Genomic DNA, 14,680 nt, shown 5'->3' with positions numbered 1-14,680 from the left:
GCACTTAGTCAGTTTTTGTATTGGACTATAGTCCCCTGGCGATAATGTTATGTAAGTTTGTGTGTCGTCTGCATAACTATGGTAATTTATATATATATATATAGAGAGAGAGAGATAAATAGATACCGCAGATCTTGCTGTTGTATGTTATGCAGCCTGTTACAGCTTTATCTCACACTATTTATGCAACATGATTAATAGGCCCAATTCCTTTAATCTGTTTTGCATCTTGCCCACCGTATTTCGATGTATTTGATGCTGCAGTAACTTGGAAGAAGGAAGAGGACTGAAGGGGGTGTAGAAGTCAGATCACTCTGACAATGACTGGGACTGACGTCAATGACGGAGGGCTCTGAGTGAATTGTCACATCTAAGGTGTAAAAAGATGCTTTGCTCTCATTCTTAATGCGTTCAACACTGCAGGATTTCCCAGCTCCACGAGCTGATTTCAAACATCCATAGTCGCAGACATTCAAAACATCAACATTTAAGTACAGCAAAATATGCTGAAACCATATCTGTCAGTTCAACTTTTTTGGGCATTTATTTGCATGTGTGTTGACTGAGTGGGCTGTCAGGTGGCTTGTGGCCTGACTGTGACGTTTTCTGTTGCTGTTTTAACCACACGGCATCCTGTTTCTTTCTCATGGCTATGCGGTTTTGATAATGAAAAATGTACTTCCGTCATTTCCATTGAACTAGCGTGATGTAGAGTCGTGGCTGAACTTCTCAGTTTACTGGAATTGCTTTCATTTGTAAACACTGGGGATGGAAAGAGGGCTGGGCTGCTGGTGACAATTGTCGTCAAACAAACACACGTGGGCCTTTGGCCAGCAGCCAGGATCCAAAATGGGGAAATAAGCATATGAGCAGAACTGTTTGTGTATGAAATACAGAAAGAAAATACAGATTCTTTTTTTTAAAGTATTAGATCTGTAATTAGTTATTTTCCAATAGACAAACCAGGTAAACACAGCCTCTGTCTCTTTGCATTCAGGACGTGGAACTCCTCTCAGAATGAGTGTGTGCTGATCATTATCTTAGTGTTACGTGATTCCCCTAAGGCTGCTGTTTGACCCAGGACTGGTTTGTGGTTCTGACGGCCACTTCACTTGCCCCTACGCCTCCATATTAACCACTGAAACCTACGGGACTTTTCCAAACCAGTTCTTCTACACTGTGCTGTTTTGACCTCAGCGGCCTATGCAGCATCCTCGCTTTTTATTCATGCTGCATGTGGCATGGTGAGTGTGTTTATGTTTTGAAAAATGAAACATAAATGCGCTCCCATGACTTTGGCTTATTTGGAAGCAGGTTCAGACAGCACTCAATAACAATGGCATGTGTTAGTGAAGTGCCGGAGGAGACAGAAGTGTGAAAGAATGCAGCCGAGTGACCCTCAGCCCTATTTGAACTCAGCAACCCCTGAGGTAGCTGCTGGGTTTCTTTCTTTCTTGGGTCTCTGCAATTTTCAGTAGGTAAAGTGTGTTAAAGTTACAATAAAGTAGACTTTTCCATATCATAATATGTTCTATATTTTATTTTGATTAATCCGTACCAATTTTATTTTCTAATATTTAAAAAGAAAGTGTGTATTTTGGGCTACTATCAGATCCGTAGTGAGATACACTTGATGGATTATGGGTAAAGACACTATTTGTCCATTGTTTATTTATAAAGAAACAATGCATAAAAGGCTCCATTACCTTATACCTCACGTTATGGCCCCACAGCAGGCGTTTTTGTAAAAATAGGCTAACGATTGTGTCATAACCACGCAACTTTCTGTCGCATAGTAGAGAAATCCCTGTATAGTCAGGAGAAGCTTGCAGGCAGTTTTGACTTACATTATCTGTTTAGGTTTAATTACTAATGTTGACTAGTATTTTAGTTAGCAATAATTAGCCTGTGCCTATGTTATCTCCTAACATATACCTACGCTCTCCGTCTCTGCAAGATTGGGAATAATTGAGATTTTTTTTTGCACAGCTACCAGAAGACTTCCAACTTTCAGACAAGTTGCTCACGTCACAACTACGTTGTCAAGCTCAGTTTGAGGCTGCGAAGTAACGCTCAGCACTCTTCACTTCACTTGTCTATGTCAAAGTATATTGCATCACTGTGTCTATTTTTTTCACTGTCTATGTGTTTAATACTACAGGTCCTAGAAAATTCTGGGGGCAGCAAACACTCGTTGAGCAGCTTTTTGATAAAGGATTGTGCTAATATCTTTAATGAAATACATTGTTTTTCTAGTGTATGTGTCACAAATACAACCCAACCTGTATTTCATTAATTCAATTCTTTTAATGTGAGGCAGCAGCAACACTTCCGGAATTGCTCCAATGCTTCCGGAAATTCCACCTGGATGTCCCTCTTTTCAGCCGGCTGTCCGCTACTTTCCGCTTTCTTTGTGTTAGAATTTTAAAGGACTATGATTAACTGCTCCTCATATCTCTGAAGGGTAAATGTAGACCGCTAGCTAGACTATCTGTCCAATCTGAGTTTTCTTTTGCACGACTCAAACAACCTTTGAACGTTCCACCAAAACAAGTTCCTTCCTATCAAAAACGGTATGATTTTATAAATTGAATGATTATAACTTGTTTTTGCTTCAGTATTTCATCATATTGAAATTCCAATAATATAAATAATTTTTTTTTTTAACAATCCCACACTTTCCACTATGTAAAGCTGCCTTTTAATCCTAACTATTACAATCCGTTTACACCATTTGCCATATTGAAACCATTTGTGCCCACAGTATAGTATGCCAAACTTTAACACCTCTGACTTTCAGTCAGCCTTCTTTGGCAGTTAATAGCTCCCGTTACTATAGAGTTATGAGAGTAACTGATTGAATTCACACATTTCACCTGGATGTTATTTTTTTTGTTTGTTTTTTGGTTTCTGCTGACACCAGGGTGCCAGTAGTACTTATCAAAGGTGTCATTCTTGCAAGGACATATTGTTCAGTAACTTCTTTTTAGAAATCACTGCTACAGCCAATATTTCAATAGTGTACTTTTAAGTTAAACATATGTAACTCTCTGCCCCACAATTTGAAAAACCTCAGCATTACACACTTAACTGCAGAAACTCTAAATAAAACACCAGCTCTGTTGGCCCAGCTACTGTGGCTCGTATACTTGATTTCAGCACTTGGTGAAACAGCTTATGGCAGTTCTTATCTGTAGCTATGCCAGCGCTGCATGTGAGGCAATGCATAACCCAAATGAGGAAGTGTCTTACTCCATCTTGATTTACAGCCTTTTGTAAGTTTTGTTGTGTGTATGGTAGGACTAGACGTGATGGAAACATATCACCAATAACTGAACTGACTGGTCCCAGGGATTTCAAGAATGCCTTCATATTCCATATATGGAAGGTTCCTTACATGTATTAATTCCGCTTTTAGAGTGCTTGAATTCACTGCCCACAGCCAAAGACACAAAACAGTGAAAAACTCTTATCAAATAGGGCTTGGAATTTGTTCACACTTGAACCATTTGTTGTTGTGTTTCTTAAATTAAATTACTAGTTAAATTACACCAGTTCAATTGCAGAAATTAAATTTAGAAAGAACAAAAAAAAATCACTTCTTAGAAAATGTACAGCCGATATCAGAAAGTAAAGAATTTGATACATCAGTTTCATTGTGTTGATGTACTTGCCATGACCATTCAGATTTGTGTTTGCCAGGAGCACAACTTGGACTGGTTCCCACGGATGCGGGCCATGTCCTTGGTCAGCAGCGATGCAGACGGGGAGCAGAATGAGATCAGAAACCTGCAGGAGAAACTGGAGTCCACCATGAAACTGGTGTCCAACCTGTCAGGCCAGCTAACGGAGCTCAAAGAACAGGTTAGTTAAACCAAAGTGAAACACGGACAGACACAAAGACTTTGACGTCTCTGACTTCATTACAGGGAAACATTGACGATTGAGAGACAAGTTTCTCTTAAAGTGTAACTCTCGCCAAAATGCAACCTTGGGTCTTTTTGTGAATGTGCCCGAGTCAAACTTTCTTTTAAAAGCATAAATAGGACATAAGCGCCACTTTTAAGATTTACTGTATTTTTGTTTTGGGTCAAATGGCCTTTTGAATGGGAGTGCTTGGGACACTTCTATGATCACATCAAAATCACTATTTTTAAAACACTGAAATTTTGCGCTAAGTATCACCAGGGGCTCTACACATGAACTCCAACATTGAGAACATTGTTTGTGTACACAGCGTTTACTAAAAAAAGGTTTTGAACGACTCACTTTAGCAGTTGTTTTTTTCCGGTCGCTGCCATCTCGTGAACACAAACAATGGTCTATATGCTCGAGTTCATGTGTAGAGCCCCTGGTGATACTTACAGCAAAGTTTCATGTTGTGTCGAACCTTCTTAGTGTTTTAAAAATAGTGATTTGATGTGATCATAGAAGTGCCCCTTGCATTCCCATTCAAAAGGCCATTTGAAAACGACAATACGGAAAATCTCAAAACTGGCGCTTCCGTCCTAATTATGCTTTTAAACAAAAGTTTGACTCAGGTACATTCACAAAAAGACCCAAGGTTGCATTTTGGCGAGAGTTCCACTTTAAGATGCGGACAGCAGATGTTGCTCGAGGTTTGTTTGTCGCTCTTTGCCCTTTAGATGAAGGTGATGAGTCATAGTTCACTTCACAGCTCATGAAGCTCTCAATCTGATTTTACTTGGTTAGGTTGTATTGGTTGTCTTTTTATTGTTGATGTTAGCTAAGCTGACATCCATCATGGACAACACCTCTCACCCCCTACATGACACTGTGGGGTCCCTGAGCAGCTCCTTCAGCAGCGACTGATACACCACCGGTGTAAGAGGAGAGGTACCGCAGGTCATTCATCCGGCCTCTGTCAGACTCTACAACACCTGCACTACCTGATAATGTTGTAGTTTCTCTTCCGTTTTCATTTAATCCACACACTCTGTATAAAATTATCTGCATTTATATTTTCCATTACAAGTACTTACTTTTTCAATATTATTTATGGTCACAGGTGAATATAACTTATATTATGGTTTACCTGCTTTAGCATTATCACTTAACTAGATATATCAACTTAATTTTAGCGTCACTTACAACACTGCAATGTTGTTTCTTGTACTATGGCAACTGCACTTTACTTTACAATACCTCATGTGACGCCACTTCACTTACCTCATTACTTTGCTTCAGTCTACCTTTCTGCACATTGTCTATTGTTTACCTGTTTTTCTTGTGTGTTTACTTGTTTGTTGTTTGCTTTCATTGTAGAGAATTGCTGCTGTAACAAAAGGAATTTCCCCGTTGTGGGATGAATAAAGTATCATCTAATCTAATCTAATTAATTGATTAACGTACTGAAATAAGCCGGTCTCAATATTTAGAAGAGCACAGAATTTTAAAAGGGATTTCCTTCAGAATAATTGCTTTTCATTAGACTGGTTAGTGGGACATTACAGTGATAATGTGAGAATAACTTTAAAAGACTTTTAGACTTTAGTGCTTCTATGTTTTGTATGAATGCATTCTGCGGATATTGTGTAAAAAAGGCAAATGAGGCTCAAATTGCACAATTGATGCAATCCACCGTTTCTAGTAAACAGAATAGTAAAAATGGCTTTACACTTGAAATGAGAACCATCTGTGAGGAAGTGAATGTCACCGAGACATTTTGACCCAGACAGGGGGAAATGATTATTGTGTTGCTGCAAGCTGCTAAGGGCAATATGGCATCGGTCACATTTCAGTCCAAATTACACATGCGTAAAGACTATTGTTATTAAGAAACAATGATTGCACAAGCATGTAAAAGTGTCAGCAACTTAATATAAATTCTGATTCTACTCAGGAAGAAACTGGCATTCATTTAGCGTAGACCACAAACAGGAAACATGTGCTGCAGACGCTCTCTGTAAAATTGGCTTAATGGGACAATTATAGTGTAAAAAAAAAAAGAAGTCAACAGTGTAATGCTAACTGAGTTTAGACTGTCCTCTTGATGTGTTTTAATAATATTTATTTTATGGGCCTCTATGCAGAATTATGTCTCCTATAACACTCATTACAAGACCACTTTGACTTCTCACTTTGAATATTGTTATGTTTCAGTGTAGAGGTGCAAATCACTTCTTTATGTTAAATAAAGTCAGTTCTTGGCAGAAAGGCCACTCTCTTCCCTGCTGGTATAAAGGTTAGCACCTGTGTTCTGACTCATGTGCTTTGCTTGATCTCTGAAATTTCTTTTGACTGAGTTTCAGTATTAGTAGTTTGTATTCTGCTGCTTTCGTCAGAGGATACAGCAATGTGGATGACGAGGCTGGAAGAATTTCAAAAGAACCCGTTTCAGTTCAGCAGTGTGCACAGTTTGTTAGTTTCTGTAAAGGGATGTGAAAGAATGAATCAATAAAGACGATAGAACAGGGAGGCTTCCAACATATTCACTGGAAGAGGACGTGCGTTCCAACAGAGGTGCAGGTGGAATGATTTTTTTTTCTTTTTTCTCAAATCTGTCTTTTCTGTGCTCTTCAGATGACCGAACAGAGGAAGCAGAAGCAGCGGATTGGCCTGTTGGGACACCCTCAGCACATGAACGTCAACCCCCAGCAGCCCGCATAAGGTCAAATGACACGGCCACGAAGCAGCCGAGCATCGGCTGTGTCTGGACAGAGTGTGCATTCCCCACTCAGCGAATGCACATAATGTATACTGCACTGAGTGCGAGTGTATGGAAATACTGTAACATACAGTAGGTAGTCATAAGGCGATGTGTAGCTCTACCCCACGCATGTGTTACTCCAAACAGTAACACTCACCCACCTCGTTCTGTTCAGTCCAGTTGGAATCGGTGCCAAATGTTTTCTGGGTAGAAATGAATTGGATTTCTCGACACATAGCCTTTACTGGTTGAACTTGAAACACAATATAGCTGACTGGACAGGAGGAATTAGTCCCATCTGTTTGTTTATTAATTTTTATTTTAATGTTTTCTATTTATATTTCTTGCATAACAAGCAGTATTAAATGTCTTATTTTTGTATGTTGTGCAATATATTAACTTAAATATGCAACCTCATTGGTGCGTGGATTTAAGTTCCATCAATCATGTCTTATTTAAAAGCGTGGGCCAATTTCTTGTTTCTACTTATTGTCTCTGGATAAAATAGGAAGTAGTTGGTTGTCTTTACTTACATAAATATAGAGATAATATTTAATAAGCTGGTTTACTCTATTTAAATTTTTTTTTCTTGAAAATGTGCATACTTCTTGAGTGTCAACTGCACTCAATAGAGATAGAATATTGTGTGAGAGCAATATATACAGATAGTCTTCTTTCACCTGTGTAAATCCAATTTTGTCACATCTCAGTGCTAACTTATTTTATGAAACATTTGCTTTCTCATTTAATTGGGTTCTAAAGGACATTTAGAATGTTTGACTTGTCGGTCAAATGTACTGCCTAACGTGTTTAGTGTCACTCATGCTATTACAATTTGCTCAGGAGTCTTCTACTGTAATAAACGTCTTTAGCATAATTTCTTGTTTGGCAGCAAACATGTTCCATTTGTGCCTGTTTTTGTCTTAAACTCTGACACACGTTTGCTGCTCGTGCAGGGTCACTAAGGTTTCTCTCTCTTTTGGACTACTTTGTGTACATAAGATTTGTTGCTTATCATTGCTTTTGTATAGAAAAATGAGCTGGAGAATGAAACCATTCCTCCTGAATAATAAGATTAACTAAAAATCTAAGCACTGTCAATTTGTATATTAAAGTAGAATTATTTAATAAAATTGATGTAATTATCCTTTACTTGATGTTGTGTTTATTATTACAATATTTTAAGATTATTATTATTAGAAAATATCTATATAAAGTTAACCAGTAATGTGCTTTTTAGTTTTTTTGTAATCTGGTTGCCTGGAGTGTTTTTATACACCCACATACATTATCACTCAAATTTCAATGTAACTATAAATGCCACATATTGACAATATGCAATATATTCCACAAGTAAAATACAGGAATGTCAGCCAGTGTTCTTCACTTCAGAACTTAAACTAGATCATGCTCTGAATTAATCTTTCAGCTTCCAGAGTCCTCTGTCAACTGGAAACGTGCATCTCTGAAACCAGCAAATGTTGGCAGTGCGAGTGGAATGTGTGGTGGATCTAAAATGACTTCTGTCCTCATTAACCAGGGGGCTTTCTTGAAAGATTCTCCGCATGCCAAGTATTTCTCAAGCTCTACTCATCTTCAGGTGAGCTGATGCTTATTTACCTTTCAGTCTTTTACCATGTCTCCGGCAAAGCATGAGGCCTTGTAAATGACCCTGTCCTCTTTAGCTTCATACTCCGGAGTCAAGATACTGTTTTGTGTTGAGTCAAACTAAAACTGAAGTAATAGTATGCGTATGCCGCTAATCAGTGTATCACCAAAAAACAGTTAACAACTACATGACTTTCTTCAAACTTATATCCTCCACAGGCTTTCATTGAAACATTGCAATGTGTAAAAGAAAAATATGGGGTACCTACCATTATGCGCAATTTGCTTCACAATATAATATCCTTATGGCAGCTTGAAAATTTGGGTGCATCGGTGCAACAATGAGCTCCACCTAAGGCCTCATGAGTTGGGCTTAGTTAGCATTAGGCTAACATTGATTCCATTGAGCTAACAGTGCCTCCATTTCAATCTTTTACGTAGTATTTAGAAAATGAGCGCTGTTTCACATGACACTATACTGTTTCACTGTGGGTGAATTTACACAATTGTGGAAACTAACAGCAAATTTAATCTAGTACTTTACTTAAGTACAATGAGGTATTGTACTTTACTTGAGTATTCCCATTTTATGCTATTACATTTCAGAGGACCTTTTGTTGTTTTGTTACTAATTTATTACTATTGTTACTCGAGTAAATTTAGTTACTTTTCAGATTAAGATTTATTACACACAAAATATGCTAATTTATAAAAAGATGCAATGTTATAGATTTAACTACCCAACAGTGTATTAATTAGTTAACATTAGTTCCACCTCACCAACTCAACAACACAATACAATTGACATAATAATACCTTATTAAAAAAATATATTTATTAATATATCACTGACAACTAAGGGCCATTTTGGACTTTTAGTTTTTAACTACAGACCTAGAATGCAGGACTTTTACTTTTATTGTAATGGAGTATTCATTTTTTAGTGTGGTGTTATTACTTTTACTTAATTAAATGACTTGAATACATCTTCCCGCCACTGAATATTGGGGACAACATCTTTCTAGATGTTCTGGTCTGATCACATTGCCATAACTTAGAAAAGAGCAGCAACAGCAAAATTAGGTCAAAATGTTCCATTTATGTGTATCATTCCACTATAGGCTAAATAATAAAAACGTGGGTAGAACAAAACAGGGCGCCATACTGGGGGGGGTCCGAGATTACAGGGCCCTCATGTGAGCAGTTCCCACTAAGATACTAAAAGGAATAGCTGTGGATGCAGGGAGGAGCCCATAGAGAATCCATACAGGGTCCAGAATGTTGGACCCTAATGTTGTTGTTTTTCTTTCCACAGACCAACAAAATCCAAAAAGATGTGTCAGAGACCCCTGTTTAGTGTTCTTCAAGGTCTTGTCAGGATTTAGTAAAAAAAAAAAAGGTTACAACAGGCCCATTTCCCCGCTCCCTTGTTTCCGCCCTGACGCTCCGTTGTTTTGGATCTGTGTAGTATCTGGCTGTTCCGGGACGTCGTCGTGTGGAACCGACCGAGCACTCGGCAACTCTCGGTCGTGTGCGTGCGTGACGTCATAGGCAGGGATCTGCTCCTCGGCTCTCTCCGGGTCCATGTGGCGATCAACGTGACAGCCCACTGGCTCATGCAGGGTTACTGCTATAGTACAGCAGCAGATATAGAAAAAAAGGAAAACCAAACGCAGTGGCAGAGTCATCTCGTCGCAGGTGCACGTGCCACACAGCAAACGGGTTAAGTGGGCAGTAGCTTAGGCTGCTGCGCGCGTGACACATGCCAGGCTACAAAAAGGCAAAAGTAGAAATGATTGCCCTGTTGGCCGCAATGAAACACTAAAATGTATTAGAAGTAGGCCTATTTGTGTATTGTGTACATACATATATATATATATGTACACAATATATATAAAATACACAATTTACACAATATGTGTTGTAGTTTTATTTTATATACATACATACATATATATAATTAAATAAAATTATATAAATTTGATACCATTAAAATGGTATCAAATCCATTTTAGGTCCAGTATTTATAACTGACTAAACCATTGCAAATAGTCTAAGATTAGCCTATTATTATTATCATTATTATTATTGTTACTATTATTATTATTGTTGTTGTTGTTGTTGTTGTATGGGCTAGTTGTTGTTATTAAGACAACTCATCGTGTGGTCTAACATCCCCATATTCATACAAAGTTTATAATATTTATTGTGGCCTTATCACACATCTTGGATTCTCCTGCGGAGTGAGTGGATTTCTGTTAATAACCTACAGGTATGGGCTTCAGCTAATGCTTAATTATGATAAAACAAGTCGTTTTGTAATTGCCGAACGTCACTCCAGAGGTTATTATTTTCATAACGGTAGGCATAATATAGCCTAAAGGCTGCCATATATTTGCAGTAATAATATTTCACCGATTCTTGTTGCTCTTCTTTCTGTCTTCATAAACACGGGCAGCTCTTTGGCCCGAGAGCCGGAGCAGAGTACTCGGCCCCGGTGGAGGAGCAGCCTACTACAGCAGCAGGACTGGGGGGCGGGAGGAGGAGCGTGCGTGCGTGCGTGCGTGCGTGTAGAGGGGGGTTGGGGGGGGGGGTGAGGAGTTGAAAGCTTCGTCCAACACGTGAGGCTCATGTGACGGTGTCGAGTCTGTCTCAAGCCGAGAGACGTGCCTGCAGTCACAGGGTTTATTTAACACGTAGCCCGGTCTAAACCCTCCCCGCGCCGCCGAGCGGGCGTGGAGCTTTCCTAGACAGGCTACTACTGGACCTCAGTGACAACACTGCGCAGTGCCCGACTCCAGCTCGCAGCGGGAACACACGCACGCACACTGGATAACTGGAGACACTTTTTTTTCCCCCCCTTATTCATTTGTTGGATTTTTCTCATTTTTTTGTTTTCTCCTTTTGAACAGCGACTGCAGAGATACATTTTGGGACATTTGAAGGCTTTTTGAAGTTATTTCTTCGGGATTCACAGTTAAGCAATATGGAGAGAATCACCAGCGCACAACCACCTCCCTGTGTGCCTAGACAACCACCACTGGATATAGCTGACATGCAAGGGTAAGAGGATTTTCTATTTTATTCTGTTCTGGTCTATCACACTAGGATACATAAAGCACTTTTACACAGAACCCTCACCCAACTAAAACCTAACTATTTTTTTTTTAATCTTTTCTCCAAAGAATGGATTTTCCCATGTATATGTACAAACCCAGGAGAGGCATGAAGCGTGTAGATGAGAGCAAGGTATATTCAAGATAAAAAAAAAAATAATAATAATATTCCTGCCATTATCGGGTAAAAACTGAGCAGCCTGGATTTCACTGACAACATTTCAACCCTTCAGGAGACATACAAGTTGCCACACCGACTGATCGAAAAGAAAAGACGTGACAGAATCAACGAATGCATTGCCCAGCTGAAGGATTTGTTGCCAGAACATCTTAAGCTTACAGTTGAGTATTATCTTCTACATATGGCATGTCTGCTAACGGCCAGGGAATCTGACACGCCACATGCTTCTGCTGAGCAGTTGCTAGCAGTTGTTTTCTCCAGGATTCAGTTTGGGGAGTGTCAAACAACAACAAGTTTAGCATTTTAAGGAGGAGAGATGAAGAAATATAGATATATATTTTTTTTAAATAGAATTTTAAAAATCTATTCTCTCAACGCTGACAATGTGTTAGATTTTAATTTGTTGTTGAGAATTTTGTGTGTGTGTGTACGTGTACGTGGATTACATGACTTCCCGGGTGTTTGATGCTTGTCCTCTGTTCAGCTGCAGAATGTGTTACATAAGAAAGATCAACATGCTTATCGAAGGTCTTCCTGTTTTAGACGCTGGGTCATTTGGAGAAAGCCGTGGTGCTGGAACTCACTCTCAAGCATGTGAAAGCCCTGAGTGGTGTCCTGGAGCAGCAACAGCAGAAAATCATCTCGCTACAGAACAACCTGCAAATAAGTAAGTTTGGTGCCGTGATGTGCATACTTAAATTCCACACGGGTGGTTATTCAATAAGCAACCAACAGCTCTGCAATCTGTTGCGTCTGTCAGAACTACTTCAAGGAAAGTTGTGAAGTAAAGACTATTTTTAACCTTGTGATTCCAATCGACCAGGTGAACATGGAGGTGACAGCGCAGAGAGCAGTGAGATGTTCCGCTCCGGCTTTCACTTGTGTGCACAAGAGGTCCTCCACTATCTGGCCAGCCAAGAAAGCAGCAAGGACTTGACTCCTACCCATGTCATCAGCCACATCCAAAAGGTAGCGGCTGAAGTTCTGTATCATCAAAGCAGCCGGCACCCAGACGAGTCCAACGCTCAATCTTCGGAGAAACTGAAGAAAGCCGCTGGAGAGCCTCAAAGGGCTCACGAGGGCTCCGCTAAGAACTGCGTTCCTGTCATTCAAAGGACTTACCCGCTTGCGATGGGGGAGCAGAGCGGCAGCGACACAGACACTGACAGCGGCTACGGGGGAGAACCTGACAAGCGTGACCCCAAAGCCCAGTGGTCGGAGAGCCCCGCGAAGGAGGGGGAGCACAAGCATGTCGCGCCCGAGAGGACGCCCGGTGTCATCAAGCAGGAGGATGATGGGCCTCATGCCAAGAAATTAAGGTCTGAATCCTCAGAAGACGAGATTCTCTCTGGTTACGTGGCAGCAGGCCCTGGCAGCTATATGAGTTTCTCCCCCAACCAGCCCCCGTTCTGTCTCCCCTTCTACCTCATCCCCCCTGCAGCAGCAGCCTATCTGCCCATGCTGGAGAAATGCTGGTACCCCGGGAGCATGCCGATTATGTACCCGGGCATGAGCGGCTCAACGGAGACACCTCCCCCATCTCTGGTGATGTCCCCAAGGACAGGGTCTCCAGTATCCTACCAGAACCCCATGGACTGCCCTGCTCTTCACAAAGCTGGAAAGCAGGTCCCCTCATTGAACTCTGAAACTAAAGACTGAACAGATGTGTTTCTGTTGGAATCTCGCCCTCTGAATGTGGATGGGGTTGAAAAGAGGGTAAACAAACACAAATGCACCGGCATCGGTTTACACCACTGCCGTCGTTTGGCCCATCAGAACATTGACCCCAACAAAGACCCCATAATGGTCACTGTCTATCATCGGCTCCTCTGAAACAGGGGCGACCCGGAGTGCCCACCTGGAGGCTCATAGATCGCCTGTCGCATGGCTCTGAAACACTGTGAAGATCAGTTTAGAGGCGATGAGTACGCAAAAGATTGCAAGAGGTTATTTTTATAGTAAGGTTTGTCTACTCAGTGTTGAATGTCAGAGGCAAACACAGAATGTAAGGCACAGATAAGCCCATCCCAAATTATTTGGACCTACTTTTTGCACACACACCACTCTGTAATGAATGTAAAAATTGAGCAAAAGTCCCTTGTAGATGCTGCTTGAATTAATATTACCTGTGGTAGATCTGTGAATGGAGGATCTACCCTACCTTTAGTGTTTGTGTCCCTGACAACTACAACAAACCATTGATTAGACTGGAATGTTACCAAAAAAAACCAAAAACATTACGAAAGACTTTGTTCCATAGCTCCTTCAATTAACATGCAGCTAAATGAACGCAATGTTCACTGTGTTCAAATAATTCAGGGTGTTGTCACTGTACAAGGTGTGCCACTCATGTCAGTTTAAAAGTGATGTAGCCATACCGGCTTTTATGATTTCATGTGTGACTCATAACCATATTTGCATATATACAGAGTTCCTGATATGTGACCCATTGAGTGTACCTGCATCACTACCAGAGGAAGGTGGAGGTAGTCATCTGCTGTATGCCTAGAGGACGTGTACAGTATCTAGCGTTGTGCTCAACCAGATTTGCATCTTTCCCACAAATTCCCAGTCAAGTCAAGGCCTGACCTTAGCTCGTGCTGTTGCCTTTACTCATGTGACACAGACACAACGATGGCGGGTGTCTAAATGTATTTTGCTTTAAATTGTGTGTCTGTTGCAAAGAGAGTGAATGTAAAGTTCAAACAAAAATAATAGTTTTGTATAAAAAAAAAAAAAGAGGTACTTCGGGTTTTTATTTTGAAATGTAACAAAAGTTGTTTGTTGTACATATTTTGTATATAAAGTATTATTGTTATATATTAAAATATTAATAAAGCTTCTTTTTTTTTCTCCCTGTGAAATTTGCGTTTCAGTGCCGGATGGCTTAAATGTGTCGCAGCCTGACAACCTGACAGCTCCTTATAATAACGAACACTTACATAACACTTACATAACCCCTAAAGCAGCACAGCCTCGGTAAATCATTAGCATGTTTTAGATTAGAGGCCGTAAACATTTTAAACTTTCATTTCAAACAAAAGCACATTTCTTTGCAGGATGTCAATGAATTTTATTTTACATTTATTTATCTATTTTACTGAC

At 40.1% G+C, this 14,680-nt stretch overlaps 2 protein-coding genes across 24 annotated transcripts in view; both read left to right on the top strand.

Moving 5' to 3' along the window:
* Positions 1–7,822, top strand: part of itpr1b (inositol 1,4,5-trisphosphate receptor, type 1b) — an 88,221-nt gene extending 80,399 nt beyond the window's left edge. For all 23 annotated transcript variants that reach the window (XM_032512606.1, XM_032512603.1, XM_032512608.1 and 20 more), the window contains 2 exons: positions 3,703–3,864; positions 6,544–7,822. In XM_032512606.1, the coding sequence (XP_032368497.1) occupies positions 3,703–3,864; positions 6,544–6,630 (249 nt within the window). In that variant the 3' untranslated portion in view covers positions 6,631–7,822. The remainder of the gene's footprint in view (positions 1–3,702; positions 3,865–6,543) is intronic.
* A 3,099-nt stretch (positions 7,823–10,921) lies between these two features.
* Positions 10,922–14,301, top strand: bhlhe40 (basic helix-loop-helix family, member e40). The gene is made up of 5 exons (XM_032512646.1): positions 10,922–11,341; positions 11,464–11,527; positions 11,628–11,735; positions 12,119–12,242; positions 12,399–14,301. The coding sequence occupies exons 1-5, from the start codon at positions 11,265–11,267 to the stop codon at positions 13,232–13,234; spliced, it is 1,209 nt and encodes a 402-aa protein (XP_032368537.1). The 5' UTR covers positions 10,922–11,264; the 3' UTR covers positions 13,235–14,301.
* Positions 14,302–14,680: the final 379 nt, after the last annotated feature.

This window comes from Etheostoma spectabile, chromosome 4, assembly GCF_008692095.1.
Source record: "Etheostoma spectabile isolate EspeVRDwgs_2016 chromosome 4, UIUC_Espe_1.0, whole genome shotgun sequence".
In the NCBI taxonomy this organism is placed as follows: Eukaryota; Metazoa; Chordata; class Actinopteri; order Perciformes; family Percidae; genus Etheostoma; species Etheostoma spectabile.
This window is presented reverse-complemented; position numbering and strand designations above follow the sequence as displayed.

Bases quoted from the DNA above. Each gene is read 5' to 3' on its own strand.
- bhlhe40 (XM_032512646.1), top strand. From the start codon at position 11,265: ATGGAGAGAATCACCAGCGCACAACCACCTCCCTGTGTGCCTAGACAA. The intron at 11,342-11,463 runs GTAAGAGGATTT...TTTTCTCCAAAG, and splicing joins GATATAGCTGACATGCAAGG to AATGGATTTTCCCATGTATA. The intron at 11,528-11,627 runs GTATATTCAAGA...TCAACCCTTCAG, and splicing joins AGCGTGTAGATGAGAGCAAG to GAGACATACAAGTTGCCACA.